Source organism: Podarcis vaucheri (genome assembly GCF_965113315.1).
Source record: "Podarcis vaucheri genome assembly, chromosome: 11".
Taxonomy (NCBI): Eukaryota; Metazoa; Chordata; class Lepidosauria; order Squamata; family Lacertidae; genus Podarcis; species Podarcis vaucheri.
The window spans coordinates 27,328,915-27,341,887 of NC_138749.1; the positions used below are offsets into that span (position 1 = coordinate 27,328,915).

Consider the following 12,973-nt stretch of genomic DNA (forward strand, 5'->3'; position numbering starts at 1 on the left):
CTTTCAGCCTGTGGAATTCTATGATAATACAGTATAAATAAATTGGAGTGGTGATTTTTATGTATTTCTATTGGCTCACACTGATGCTTTAGCTTCTCTATTCACTACTTCCCCTGTTATGTTTTCCCTTTTATTTTAACTTGTGCAATTTAATCAGAGCCCCCTATAAAAAGTGCTCTGTACGCTGATGAAACTATGTAAACAGTACTGCAGCTTTGTGTTACAAAGACATAGGCAGCAGCCAGAATCACAATTCTATACTGGGGTTCACAAGGATTCACCAATTTCTCCTGATAGATAATAGGGGAAGTTAAATTTTGTAATACTCTGTAGTTAGATATAATTACTCATTTCTAAGTATGAGCCATCTATAGCCCTCCTCGTTTTTCTTGATTAAAAGTTAACTTAATATGTCCAAGGAACTTACACAACTCCACAAGCCTTTTTGTCTCTTTGGATTCTCTACTCAACATCATCATCAATTTTGTTTATAGGACATGAGGCCCAAACATTATCTTTGATTATTTCTTCTCAATATTCAATCTGTTTCCAAATCACATTGTATAACTTTGCAAAAATATGACCGTTTCTGTTTGCCCTCTTGGCAAAAATTCCAGTTCATACTCAGGCCATCTTTCACCTTGTGTCCTGCAGCCTTCTCCTTTCTGGCCTTCTTTTGCCACATCTTGGCACTCAAAAATAATTCACTTATCATATTTAATATCATATCATTTCCCTCTTTAGATCCCTGTACTGGCTTCCTGTCTGCTCCTGTATCCAACATAGCCTTTCCCTTATTTTTTCATTATCATATTGCAGTACATGCTGTCTCCAGCTCCAACATCCTCAGCCAGCTGAATTCTTCCTGATGCATCACTCTGCACTTTCTCCTTGCTGTCCCGCCTGCCTCCCGGGGTCTTCCTCCATGTAACCTTTGGCTAAATCCTGATTCCTCATTCCTTATTGTAATTTAGCACGTAACTGAACAGAACCATATTCTTTTCCTGTTGCCTTTGCGTTACTAATCTTCCTTCCTTCTGTTGTTTCTCACTGATTTACATTTTAAGATCCTTGGAACAAGAATGTATCTTTTTAGTGGTCAGTCTGTGAAGAGCTCTGCACATTGATAGTGCTCTATTAATACTAATTAATAATAATAATAAGATGATGATGATGATATGTTTGATACACAGCTCACAGTAGTTCCACTGAGCTGCTTTGGAATCCCATACTTCTGTCATAAAAAGAGAACGGCTGTCGTAGTCCCACCTACCTTTCAATTCCTGAGGGAAACTAAGCAATAGAAATTATATTTAGAGGAATTCATGCAAACTAAATTGTTAACATAGTTCAGCAAGACAAGGTGTAGGAAGCGGCAGTGGTGAGGTTCATGTTCCAAAAAGTGGATGGGCATCGGGTAAATCTAGCAGAACAAAGTTAACAAAAGACTTTTGTGTTATGTTTGCAAATCCTTAAATAGCAGCTGTTTAATGAATAGTTTTATTATGCTGTTCAGAGTAAGTTCCAGTGTTGTTTCAAAAGCTGGAGTTAACATTTATGGTCTTCCCAAGGCTGATTAATATGATTAAATTCTTGAATGCACCAAAGTAATATGCTTAACAGTCATATGAACAAAATTGGCAATTCTTGTATAATGTGTTTACAATATAGCAGTAATGTTTGTATGCTTTTATCATTTAAAGCATCCCCAAACATCAACCTCAGTAGAGCAATGTCAAGAAGATGTATTCGTTGCTGGACAGAACTATTCATCTGCCACACTTAGCCTCAAAGATGTTGCTTCAGACAACATGAAGAAAGTTCCTGTGCAGGTAATAAGCTACAGGGATCATTCACAATCTATAAAAGTATTGTTCTGACACAAATATCTGGTTCAGGTACAATGCTAAACTATGGATTCTGTGCTCCCACCACCCTGTTGTGTTAACAAGAAGATCAAAAGCTTTCATTTCTAGTTAATTAATGGTTAATTATGTCCAAATGCAGAACTGTGATAAATGTTAACTATGGTTTAGGGAAATTAATCACTGTTTGAAGCTGGCATGTTTCCCTAAATTATAGTTAAGACAGAGCACAGTTTGTCCAGGCTTGAGCATAATGAGTAAACCTCTTTGAGGTTTTTTTTATATATATATACAATAAAGCGGTGTATAAATTTTATGAAATAATTAAATAAATCACAGTGCAGTTTAATTATTTATTTAAATAATTAAATAAATAAATAAAGTGTGATTCACTTAAAATGGAAGCAGAAACTTCCCTTCTTGGGTGAGACTTGGACACCGCCATGTGGGTTTCCATCTTCTGTTTACTTGAAGGAGGCAGAAAATGCTACCCTTTTACTAGATGTGAGCTGCTCGCCTTCCTTGGAGGCTCAGTTCATTTTCTGCCTTGCTTGAAGCTGGATTTAAATGCTGATCTATTCTTGTCTTATTGGTTTCCAGTCTCCTGTTGTGGCTGCATTGTAGGAGAACAGGAGCTCACAAGCCCAGACCTTGTTAATTGCAGCCGAACAAGGCCATTGTTATGGGCAAGAAATGCATAGTGAAGGAAAAAAATCAGCAGCTATTTACTTACCTAATTGTGTGTACTCAAGACAGGTTATAACACAGAAAATGTCAGCTGATCTTTGCATGTCTACTCAGAAACAAGTCACATTGGACTCAGTGAGATTTACTTCTGGATAGCTGTGTATAGAATTGCAACTCCAGTGCCTTGTTGTATCATGAAAGGCTCAACTACAACACACATTTGGTTATTCAAGCTTAACTGCCACAAATTAGAGGGGGGAAATAAATGCATTATTCATGCATTCATATAAGCCAGTAGTTCTCAAACCTTTTTCTCTGCGCCACACTTTCAGAATAATTTTTTTCTTGTGCCACACTAAATTTTTTGATAAAAATGCATTTGAAAACAAAAATAAACAACTTCTAGCAATGCTTAATTTATAACATAGAACACAACTACTTTTAATATGATCATGGAACATCCAGAAAGTATAAAACAGTGCAGCAACTTAATAACATGAATCATTCACAAAATATAATTATAAATGAGATTTCTCCAGCTCTCTGTTCAAACAGTAGTTCTGGATCACAACTACGTTGTCTTCAGAATCACTTGATGCTCTTGCTCTGATTTTGAAAAGATATCTATTCATGTTCTGCAAATAAAAAAGAAATTTTTTATACTATACTATAGTACACCAAAATTTATATACTATACTATAGTACACTGAAATGTTTAAATGTTTCTTTGATTGTCCTTGGATCTTACCATCACATTTGCTATCTTCCCCTGCCACATCCTTTGAGAACCATAAGCAATATACTAAAACTTCAAAAGCAATTCAAAAATCTATGAGAACTTCCACCCAAAAAATTATATATTCCCTAATTGATTAGTTTAGCCCATTACCCAGTGGTCTAGTTTGTACTAAACAAAAGTTGGGGGGAAATGCATTTCATTCCCATTTGTTTTGTGTATAATGCTATTAGATTTTTTAAAAAGAAGAATACAACAGACATGTTTGACAACAAAATCTCTTGTAAGTGTTGAAAAATCATTATCAGCTGAGCATCAATATAATATATATACATATTCTTGCGGATGTAAAATGTTGCTTAAGAATTATTCATTTATTCAGATACCTTTGACGAATGGGCAGATGTGCCAGCCTCCAAGACCTCAGGCAAACTATAGCCAAATCCATCATCCTGCTGCCCAAACAACTGTGGCAAGACATCCTTCTAGAGAGCAATTAATTGATTATCTAATGCTTAAAGTTGCACATCAGCCACCCTATAGTCAGTCCCAGGGTCCATCAAGGCAAAGCCACGAGATGTCAAAGCAAGAGGTAAGGGCAAAAGTTACAACTTAATGAATAAATTCTCAGATTGTTGTTGGAAAGCACTGGAAACATTTACTTGGTTGAGACCTTGCAAATGTCCTTTACTGATGACCTGTCACCTTTATAATAATAATAATAATTCTTATTTATACCTCGCCCTCCCCAGACAGAGCCAGGTTCAGGGTCGCTAACCCCAATAAAAACACAGTAAAAACATAATAGGGGTAAAATGGGGGGGGGGGTTTCAGAAAAAAACCCCAATTTAAAATACAGGTTAAAATGCAGTTTAAAATGCAGCCTCATTTTAAAATAGCTGATAAATCAAGACCATAAGGGGAGGGAAACATAAGGGTCAGACCAAGTCCAAACCAAAGGCCAGGTGGAAAAATGTCAAGTCCCGCAGGGCCCTAGTCTCTTGTGACAGAGCGTTCCACCACATCGGGGCCAGTGCTAGAAAGGCCCACTTATTACCACTGTTGTTCATGCTTCCATATAATTTTCTCAGGAATATGCCCAATATGCTTAGAGTAATATTTGTTTGTTTATTTAGTAAGTATTTCACTTTGAGTAACCCATACAACTTATAAAACAAATACAAAGAATATAAAACTTAATAGAAATACAACAAAAGATTTTAAAGCATTGGTGAACTTGAAAATATAGAAGTAAAGCATAGTATTATGTGATATAAAAAATGGATTATGTAATGGCTTCAGTTTTTCCATGAACTTGAACATGCAGAACAAATCAATTTTCTGATTTTCTTAGATAAGAGTGAGAATTGAAAAGGATCCAGAGCTTGGATTTAGTATATCAGGAGGAACCGGTGGCAGAGGAAACCCCTTCAGGCCTGATGATGATGTGAGTATTAAATAGATCCAGTCTCTTGGATCTATTTAATAAGATCTATTTGAATAAACAGTAAGAGCTGTTCGACAGTGGAATTTGCTGCCAAGGAGTGTGGTGGAGTCTCCTTCTTTGGAGGTCTTTAAGCAGAGGCTTGACAACCATATGTCAGGAGTGCTCTGATGGTGTTTCCTGCTTGGCAGGGGGTTGGACTCGATGGCCCTTGTGGTCTCTTCCAACTCTATGATTCTGTGATTCTGTGATTCTTGGGGTATGGTTATTGTTTGGGAGGTATTAACTGTTGCTGTCTTTATTGAGGAGGAACTCTTTGATGTTTTAAAGGTTTTTATCATTAATGTATTTTATTCTTTCAGACTTCCCATGCTTCCTTTTGGGAAGAAGGATGGACTATATTAACTATAAATAAACAAATAGTTGTAAACAGTTGCATTTGTGTGTGCACATACACGCACTTCACCCACCCCCAGCATTAATAAACATTATTTTTCACTCTTTTTCTTGTGCAGTTTTCTTAACCAGGTAGACAGTAGGAAGAGAGAGATGGTGGAGGTGGAAGAACCTCATAAGCCCAATATTGAGTTTAGCTCTGTGTGCAAAGAATTGTTAAGATGTAATATGTAATAATTACTACTTAAGAAAAAGAAAAACAGGCTAGATAGGGTTAAACTTGAGGAAAGTAGGTATTCGGAAAACACAATTCCTGTTGTCAGAGGAAATTATAGAACTACCATAATGTTGATGAATTTTAGTTTCGTGGTAGTCTGGCTAATTTAATAAAGCAAACTTCATATCATAGGCCAATATGTAATACATTCCCTACAACACAAGGTTTTAGCTGTAAGCCTTATCCAGAGAATTCTTTTGAGTGATGAGATTGAAAGGCTTGCCAGCCTTCTCTTTTAAAACCTTACTTTCAAAAGTATGATTTACCATACTTACGTATGGTAAAATAAACAGGTAATATTCAGCATTAGTTATACTCTGAGTAGACTAATTAAAATCAATTGACTTAAGGCTGTCAATTTCAGTGGATCTGCTCTGATTATGACTGAGTTTCATATCACCTAGTTCCCTGTTGGATGCTGTTTGTTTTACAAATGGAGGAATAGTGGGGTTCTGGGGTCAATTGAATGCTGGTAAGATAGGAAGAAAGCCTAAGAAAAGAAGGAGAATGTTTACTCCAAAGCAAACCCTCTAACCTGAAGGCAGCTAAGCCAAATTAGGTGTTAACAGAAAGTTGTTCTGTTGTGGCTAACTTCACTTATGTCAGTGCATTTTTCTTAAAAAATGTGTAGGGGTACCCCTGTGTTTCCCCAGAAAAAAAGCACTGACTTATGTTGTTGTTTTTCTAGCCCATGGAACAAATATCTTGCATTCCTAGTGCAGCATTGGATAAGACAAAAACAAGGGGAAATTATTTGAAATAGTGACTACAAGGCCAGCCCAGTATTTTGAACCACTGTGCACATGCACAGTGGGACTTTGGACTTTGCCTTGCACAGTTTTTGATACATCTTCTAGGATGATGCAGAGAATCTGTCATTCAGATATAAAAGTCAAAATCCCTACTGCAGATATGGAGGGTTGTGTTCCTGTAAACCAGCATGTATGTATTTAACATTTGTTTCCTGTTCACTTGAAGGGTATATTTGTAACCAGGGTACAGCCTGAAGGACCAGCATCTAAACTGTTGCAGCCAGGCGATAAAATTATTCAGGTAATGTAGCTTAAAGCAATTTACTAATTATTAATGTTGATCACTATAGCAGCCTTCAAAATATTGTCTCTTTCCCCCATCCCTTAGCCGCTCCGTCACTTCTGATTGCAAGTTTCTGAATATTCTTCAAAAGCAACTACACAAACATCTAATTATTGTAGACAATTCTAGATGCTACCAGAGCATGGATAACAGAGGCTGGGCTACCTCTGTCCATGAGAGACCACCAGTGAGGCTACTTGGGCCTGCAGTGACATAGCTTGATCCAGGACTTACATCCCGGCTACACACTTGATAATTTAGGAGCAAGACAAGTCCATCCAGAACAAGTTTAATACCTATAAACAGTGCTTTTTTTTCCTTTGAAAAATGTTTAGGGGTACTCTCATTTTCCTACTCATATTGAAATACTTCCCCTCAATGAGGCCAAACTTAGATTCACAAAATGTTTAGGGGTATGCATACCCCCAGAAAAAAGCACTGTCTGTAAACCACAGAACTTTGCTCCACCTTAATTTAATAAAAGAGAGGGGGTGGGGAGAGGGGTGTTGTCAGCATACTGGTGGCATCTTACATAGCAATTCCATATACATGTTAGAAAGGAGGGGGCATGACAAAACCCTGAAGTAGTTCCCCAGAACTACCGCCTAGAATTGGCTCTCCAGGTAGGAGTGGAACCACCTTCTCTTCATAACTTAAACTACCAGTGCAAAGAGCCTCTCCAGGATACCATGGCCAGTGGGTAATAACATCCTCTGAGAGGTCCAAGAGAATTATCAGGGTTGCATTTCTTATGTTTTTCTCGTGGTTTACACCAGGGGTGGCCAACTCCCAAGAGACTGCGATCTACTTTTAGAATTAAAATCCCCATTTTGGGTGGGTTCAGGTCAAAGTTATTGAGCGAGTTAGGGAGGAGAAGAGCCCCATTTTTATGCAAATGCTTTCTTAGGAGGGAGGTTACATTGGGGGAGGGGGTTAAAGGCTAGGGCCAACGGGAAAAGGTCACTCACAATAATATCGCTTTGAATGAAAACAGACACAGAGAGAAAGCTCTGTCTTCCCTTCCACTGATCAGACAAGAGTGGAGGGCGGGGCAGGAGTAAGTTTCAACAGGGAGCCAGCGATCAACCCACGATCTACCAAAACCTCGCAGGGATCAACCTGTTGGACATCCCTGGTATACACCATCTATCAGGACAACCCAGGCAGTATCAGCATACCACACTATCAATTTAACCTTCTCTTTGGTTCTTGCAACTGCTTTGAAGCATGCTGTCACTTCACATTCTCAAAACAACCATCAAATTTAGAGTTGGCTAAACAGATAAAATAAACTGTTATTGAAAAGGTTTTCCTCTATACTTAACATCATTTAAATCTTCTTTCCAGGCTAATGGATATAGCTTCATCAATATTGATCATGGACAAGCAGTATCCTTACTAAAGACTTTTCAAAACACAGTGGAACTCATCATTGTTCGAGAACTTTCTTAAATACTGTGGAGGAAGGAGAAACGTCCACGTGATGCTTTGAAGGACTTGTGGGAAACTGAATATTTTGATTATTTTTATATACAAAAACTTTTAAAATTATGTACAGTAATAAAATAATCTTGTGGTTCTAGGGGGGAAACCACTGTAAAGAACATAGATAAAACAGTTTTGGAAATGCATATTGTAGTCAACCTTGTTGAGTTTTAAAGCATTGTAGCAATCAAAAATCACTCCTCCAAAAACAAACCTGTGGTGTATTTTGTACAGATGGTAGGTTTATTTTTGGATAACGCATACACATAACTAAACTTTGTGTACAAGGAGCCTCCATTGTAGCCAATGGACAGATGGCAGGGCTTTCTGTCCTGTAGCTGTTTGTTGCCTTTATTTTTTTGTTCACCTGGTTTTAATGTCTTTGTTGAAACCACTTCTGTAGATGTGGATAAGATTTGATATGTTGGCTTTGCTATGTGCATATTGTACAGATGAATGGGTAGATGGAAGGTGGGGCTGGCTGGGATAATTTTGAAAGGCCAGGTAAAATGGCCGCGAAAGTATGGAATCAAGAAAGAAAGAGGGAAACGAGTTAGCATGAGAATGTATATCTACCATAGAAAAATGCAATAAAATGTGAAGTCTTTTTAGAGAGACTATAAATACACTTCTGGGAGTTCTACAGGATTGGCTCATATCACATCAACTGACTGTCTTATTTCTTTTCTTTAATTTAACTTTGAGTGTTTTTAATCACACAACTTTTTTCACCTGTGCTGTGGAGTTGTGCCCAGAGACTCCTGTCTGTTACGGAAATCCCCAGTTTTGTGCAAAAGGGTGATTTTCTTCTGCCTTGTATTAAATACTCCATTTTCAACTTATTTATAGATTTTTTAAAAAGAAAGAAAAAGAAAAAACTAAATGGCCAGTTTTGGGTTTTTTAAAAAACTGTGTTGCCTGTAACTCATCACCTATATATCTATCACATGTGTGCATGTTCCAAACCTCTAACTTACTCTGCCAGAAAAAAAGCTTCATTCTTTTTAATGGGGTTCATGGCAGTGAGGCCTGTGGGGACTGGGCTGCCCAGAAGTAAATGGTTCAGGAAAGGGTTAGGAAAGATTTTGTTTGGCCTTGAATTGCCTTGTTAGACTAAAAGGAAACAATACGTTTGGAGCTAGGTAACCAAAGCCAGTGAAACTGTTGCAGAGGGATGGGAGAATTGCTGTTGGGAAGTTGTAGAGCAAAGGGATGGGGACTTGTGACCCACCAGTTTGTAATGATCTTTCTCAAAGGGCTGTTCCTACAGGTGACATTAAATGTGAACTAGACACTTGAGAGTCATTAAAGGGTTTCTAACTATATTAACGTAATAGTGATTTACCACAGGCTGCCTTTGTTCCTTATTACTTGTATAAAATATTGGATTATACATATTTAATTTTGTTTATGGCAAACATTATGTTTATTTTCCTCTTTTTTTCTTTCTATAACAGAGATGAGATTGCCTAACCTATAGGGTAATAAGTAATACATGGTTATTATGGACCAGAGAAAAGTGCCATAGAAGACCAATAACTGTTTTTTTAAAGGCGAATTATTAATCTGTCATTGGAGCAATATTCAGTTACTGCAGTTTTTAATAAGTAGAAATTGGTAGTTTTAAAGCGAAATTAGCAAAAGCACCAGCCTACTATAGTGTTTGGAAAGATGTGCTGGAACAGAAAGGAACCTGTATACTTAACAGATAAAGGCAGTACTTTTTAAATACACAGACTCCAATGATATTGCACTCAAAGATGTTATCACCTGCATATTGTACTGTGTATAGTTTTTGATAATTTTAATTGAAACCCTTTAACAACTCTTTGTACATTAATTTTAGTTGATTTTCATTAATATTTACATAGGAATTGATTTTTATATTAGCAAAAATGTGCTGTATTTTGGTAAAGTTCACTTATTTTCTGTGTGCTGTTAATCTTTAAAGAAAATGAGAAACATAGCTATATAATGGCAGGCTTCAGTGTTACCATGCTTCTAAAAGTGTCTTTTAAATTTCTCTACTTTTTATTGAGAATTCAAAAATTTACATTCATTGCTTTTAATTATATTAGTAACCTCAGCCTTTTAAAAGGGAATATCCACAAATCAGTCCTAATCTGAGGACTTGAGGCATAAACTATAATCATGGTAAGGGAAAAAGTCCCAAATCAGAACTGATTCTTTATTGATCATGGACACCATTTATCTTTGACAACATCAGGTTGAAATAAAGTGTTCAAATTCAATTTTGTATGAAATAACAAGCAGTGTAAACCATGCTGTTAGAATTTAATTTAGTTGAATAGCTTTGTACAATAGTGTTGCCAAAAAGAATAATTGTTTGTTGAGAGAATTTAAAGAAACTTTGTGGCCTTCTAGGGGTTGGGGTTTTTTTATTTTATTTTACTTTTTGGTGCAAGGAACTAGAAAAAATATATTGGAAATCAAACATTGATGATACTTTTAAAAAAAGACATGTTGGATGCATTATACCATTTGTGTTGGATGATGGTGAAATGAAGCTGTGGAAGAAAGCTCATTCAAAACAGAAGATCATTATTTAGAAGCCATGGATTTTTAATGTTTCTCATCTTGTCAGATAAGATATATCTGCACACTTGGTTGCTTTGGCATCGAATGAATAAAGTATTTGTCAACTCAATATTCTTTTCATGACAGTTCATTAAAGAATCAGTTCAAATTACAAATTCTGGGGGGAAACCCCACATATTTATTGTGTAAATACATTTTTTACTTTTTTTGACTGGAGTTTCAAAAATGTGTATATAATTGAACACATCCTATGAACACAATCATAGCAATAAGCAACACACAGAATCAAGCCTTTATCATTAATTTGCTGTACTACTTTTTAAAAAAGTAACTATTCCCTTATTAGCAGCTATGTAATGTTTTTATTGATCAGCATTTATTCAGCATTCCAAATTTTGTATATAATTAAATTGTTTCTGAAGTAACACATGGAGAATAGATAATAAACTAATGCTCTTTAAATCGCTGTGTAATTTACTGATTTCACTACATCAATCTGAAATTTTCTAAATCATTTGAATCTACCACTGATAACATTCTATAATCAAGCAGAGATTCGTGGACTTTTCTCTTTGTTTTAAATACCCTTTCCTTATTTGTATTGGATTTTAAGTCCCTTTGAAGGAGAGTGCTGCCTCAAACCAATGGTGAGGCAGATGATGATCCTAGACCATTGGTCATGTTGGATGGGACTGATCTGGCTGGTGTTCTCTCTTCTGTCCTGTGGGCGTGTGGGAGGCAATTTGTCAAGCATTGAGGGTGATTATGCCTACAATAGCAACCTTGGGAGAACTTTGGCAGGAAGCCTCTGGGAGAACCAGTGACCCAACCTTAAGGAGTAGAGTGCAGCCTCTGCAATAGTTAGCTCTTGTAGAGCAGTTATCTGATAAATGATTAGCTTTTTTACAGGTGGTACAACACTAGTCAGCATGGTGCCCTCCTGAAGTGGTTGGACTACAGCTTCCAGCAGCACAGGCATTCTGGGAGTTGTAGTCCCAAGAATATCTGGAAGGTACCACATTGGCTACACCCTGCTCTAGATGAATCTGTACTCTTCTCTTGGGAGAAGAGTAGATTCAACAGTGGCACAGTGTAATCTTATACATGGCTACTCAGAAGTAAGTCCCACTGTATTCAATGAGGCTTACTCTCAGTGGGTGCATAAGACTGCAGCCTTAGTGGACACCAGAGGTGTATCTAGGGTCCCTTATGGACTTGGCAAGGATCTGTATTGGCACCCCTCCACTCCACTGGACAGGGGCTAATGCTCTCTTCTGTGTGCATGCAAATCTCTTAGTTATTTAAGGGCAGAGGGAAAGGCACTTTGCACGTGCTCAGGGATCCCTTTTAAACTCTACTACAACTTTTCATCTTTGGGAGTGGAGACCAGGTACTGAAAATAGTTCAGCCCTGACCCAAATTCACACTGATTGGCCCCAATTCCTGGGTCCCTCACAATCTGTCAGCTTCCTATCCCCCCCCACCTCCCTGTCTTTGCACGCCACCAGGCAGAGGTGTTTTTAGGGTAGTGCAACTGGTTTGTCCACAGTGGGTGCTGTGCCGCAGGGGGTTTCACAACGCTATAGAATGGGCGTCAAATTTTAGCGTTAGATAGGGCACCACTGAAATGTGAGAGCCCAACGTCTGGCACTGAGTGTAACTGCAGGAGAAGCAAGATGGAGCCATGTGAAACTGCACACTTTGCCTCTAAGTTGCTCCCCTCCTGGCCAGGGAGACCTCGGACACTTGCTCACTTGCTCATTCTTGTCCTCCCACCCATCCTTCCATACCTATCCCGTGGGTTGACCCAGCTAGTGGTTTTGGTGGTGTGGTCCATGTAGACTTTGTTGTAGTTGTTGTTGTTGTAGTCACAAGCCTCCTCTCAGCCCTTGGTTAACAGCAGCTGCTGCTCACTCATCTTTTCTGCTGCTACTACAGCAGCAGGAGATGGACAGAGCAAGCCCAGCAGCAGCCCCATACGAAGAGCTCAGCAACTCATGCAAAGGATTTTGTTTTTCTTGTAAATTTCCTCTCAGGAAAAGGTTGCAACATCTGAGGTTAATGACACATTGTGTGATGAAAGCAAATAGATGGTTTTTCACCCTCCTAATACTAGACCTGAAGGAGTGTTTCCACCTCCATCATTCAGCCCAGACACTGAGATTTAGCTCCAAGGGCCTTCTGGCAGTTCCCTCATTGCAAGAAGTGAGATTACAGGGAACCAGGCAGAGGGCCTTCTCGGCAGTCGCGCCTGCCCTGTGGAATGCTCTCCAGTCAGATCTCAAGGCTGCAGAGTAGAAGCCTCTTAAATAGAGGACACTCACAACATTAGAAACTGCTGTGCAGATATGGTTAAAACAGACAATTAAAACAATGTACAACACTAAATTTAGCAACCATGTACAACAATAAACTGTCCCAGGGAGTCG

General features: G+C 38.0%; 1 protein-coding gene across 3 annotated transcripts in view; it reads left to right on the forward strand.

The window, feature by feature from the left end:
- Positions 1-10,653, forward strand: part of ERBIN (erbb2 interacting protein) — an 85,111-nt gene extending 74,458 nt beyond the window's left edge. For all 3 annotated transcript variants that reach the window (XM_082241774.1, XM_082241772.1, XM_082241773.1), the window contains 5 exons: positions 1,704-1,832; positions 3,671-3,880; positions 4,643-4,735; positions 6,384-6,458; positions 7,848-10,653. In XM_082241774.1, coding sequence (XP_082097900.1) covers positions 1,704-1,832; positions 3,671-3,880; positions 4,643-4,735; positions 6,384-6,458; positions 7,848-7,952 — 612 coding nt within the window. In that variant the 3' untranslated portion in view covers positions 7,953-10,653. The remainder of the gene's footprint in view (positions 1-1,703; positions 1,833-3,670; positions 3,881-4,642; positions 4,736-6,383; positions 6,459-7,847) is intronic.
- The last annotated feature ends 2,320 nt before the right edge of the window (positions 10,654-12,973 follow it).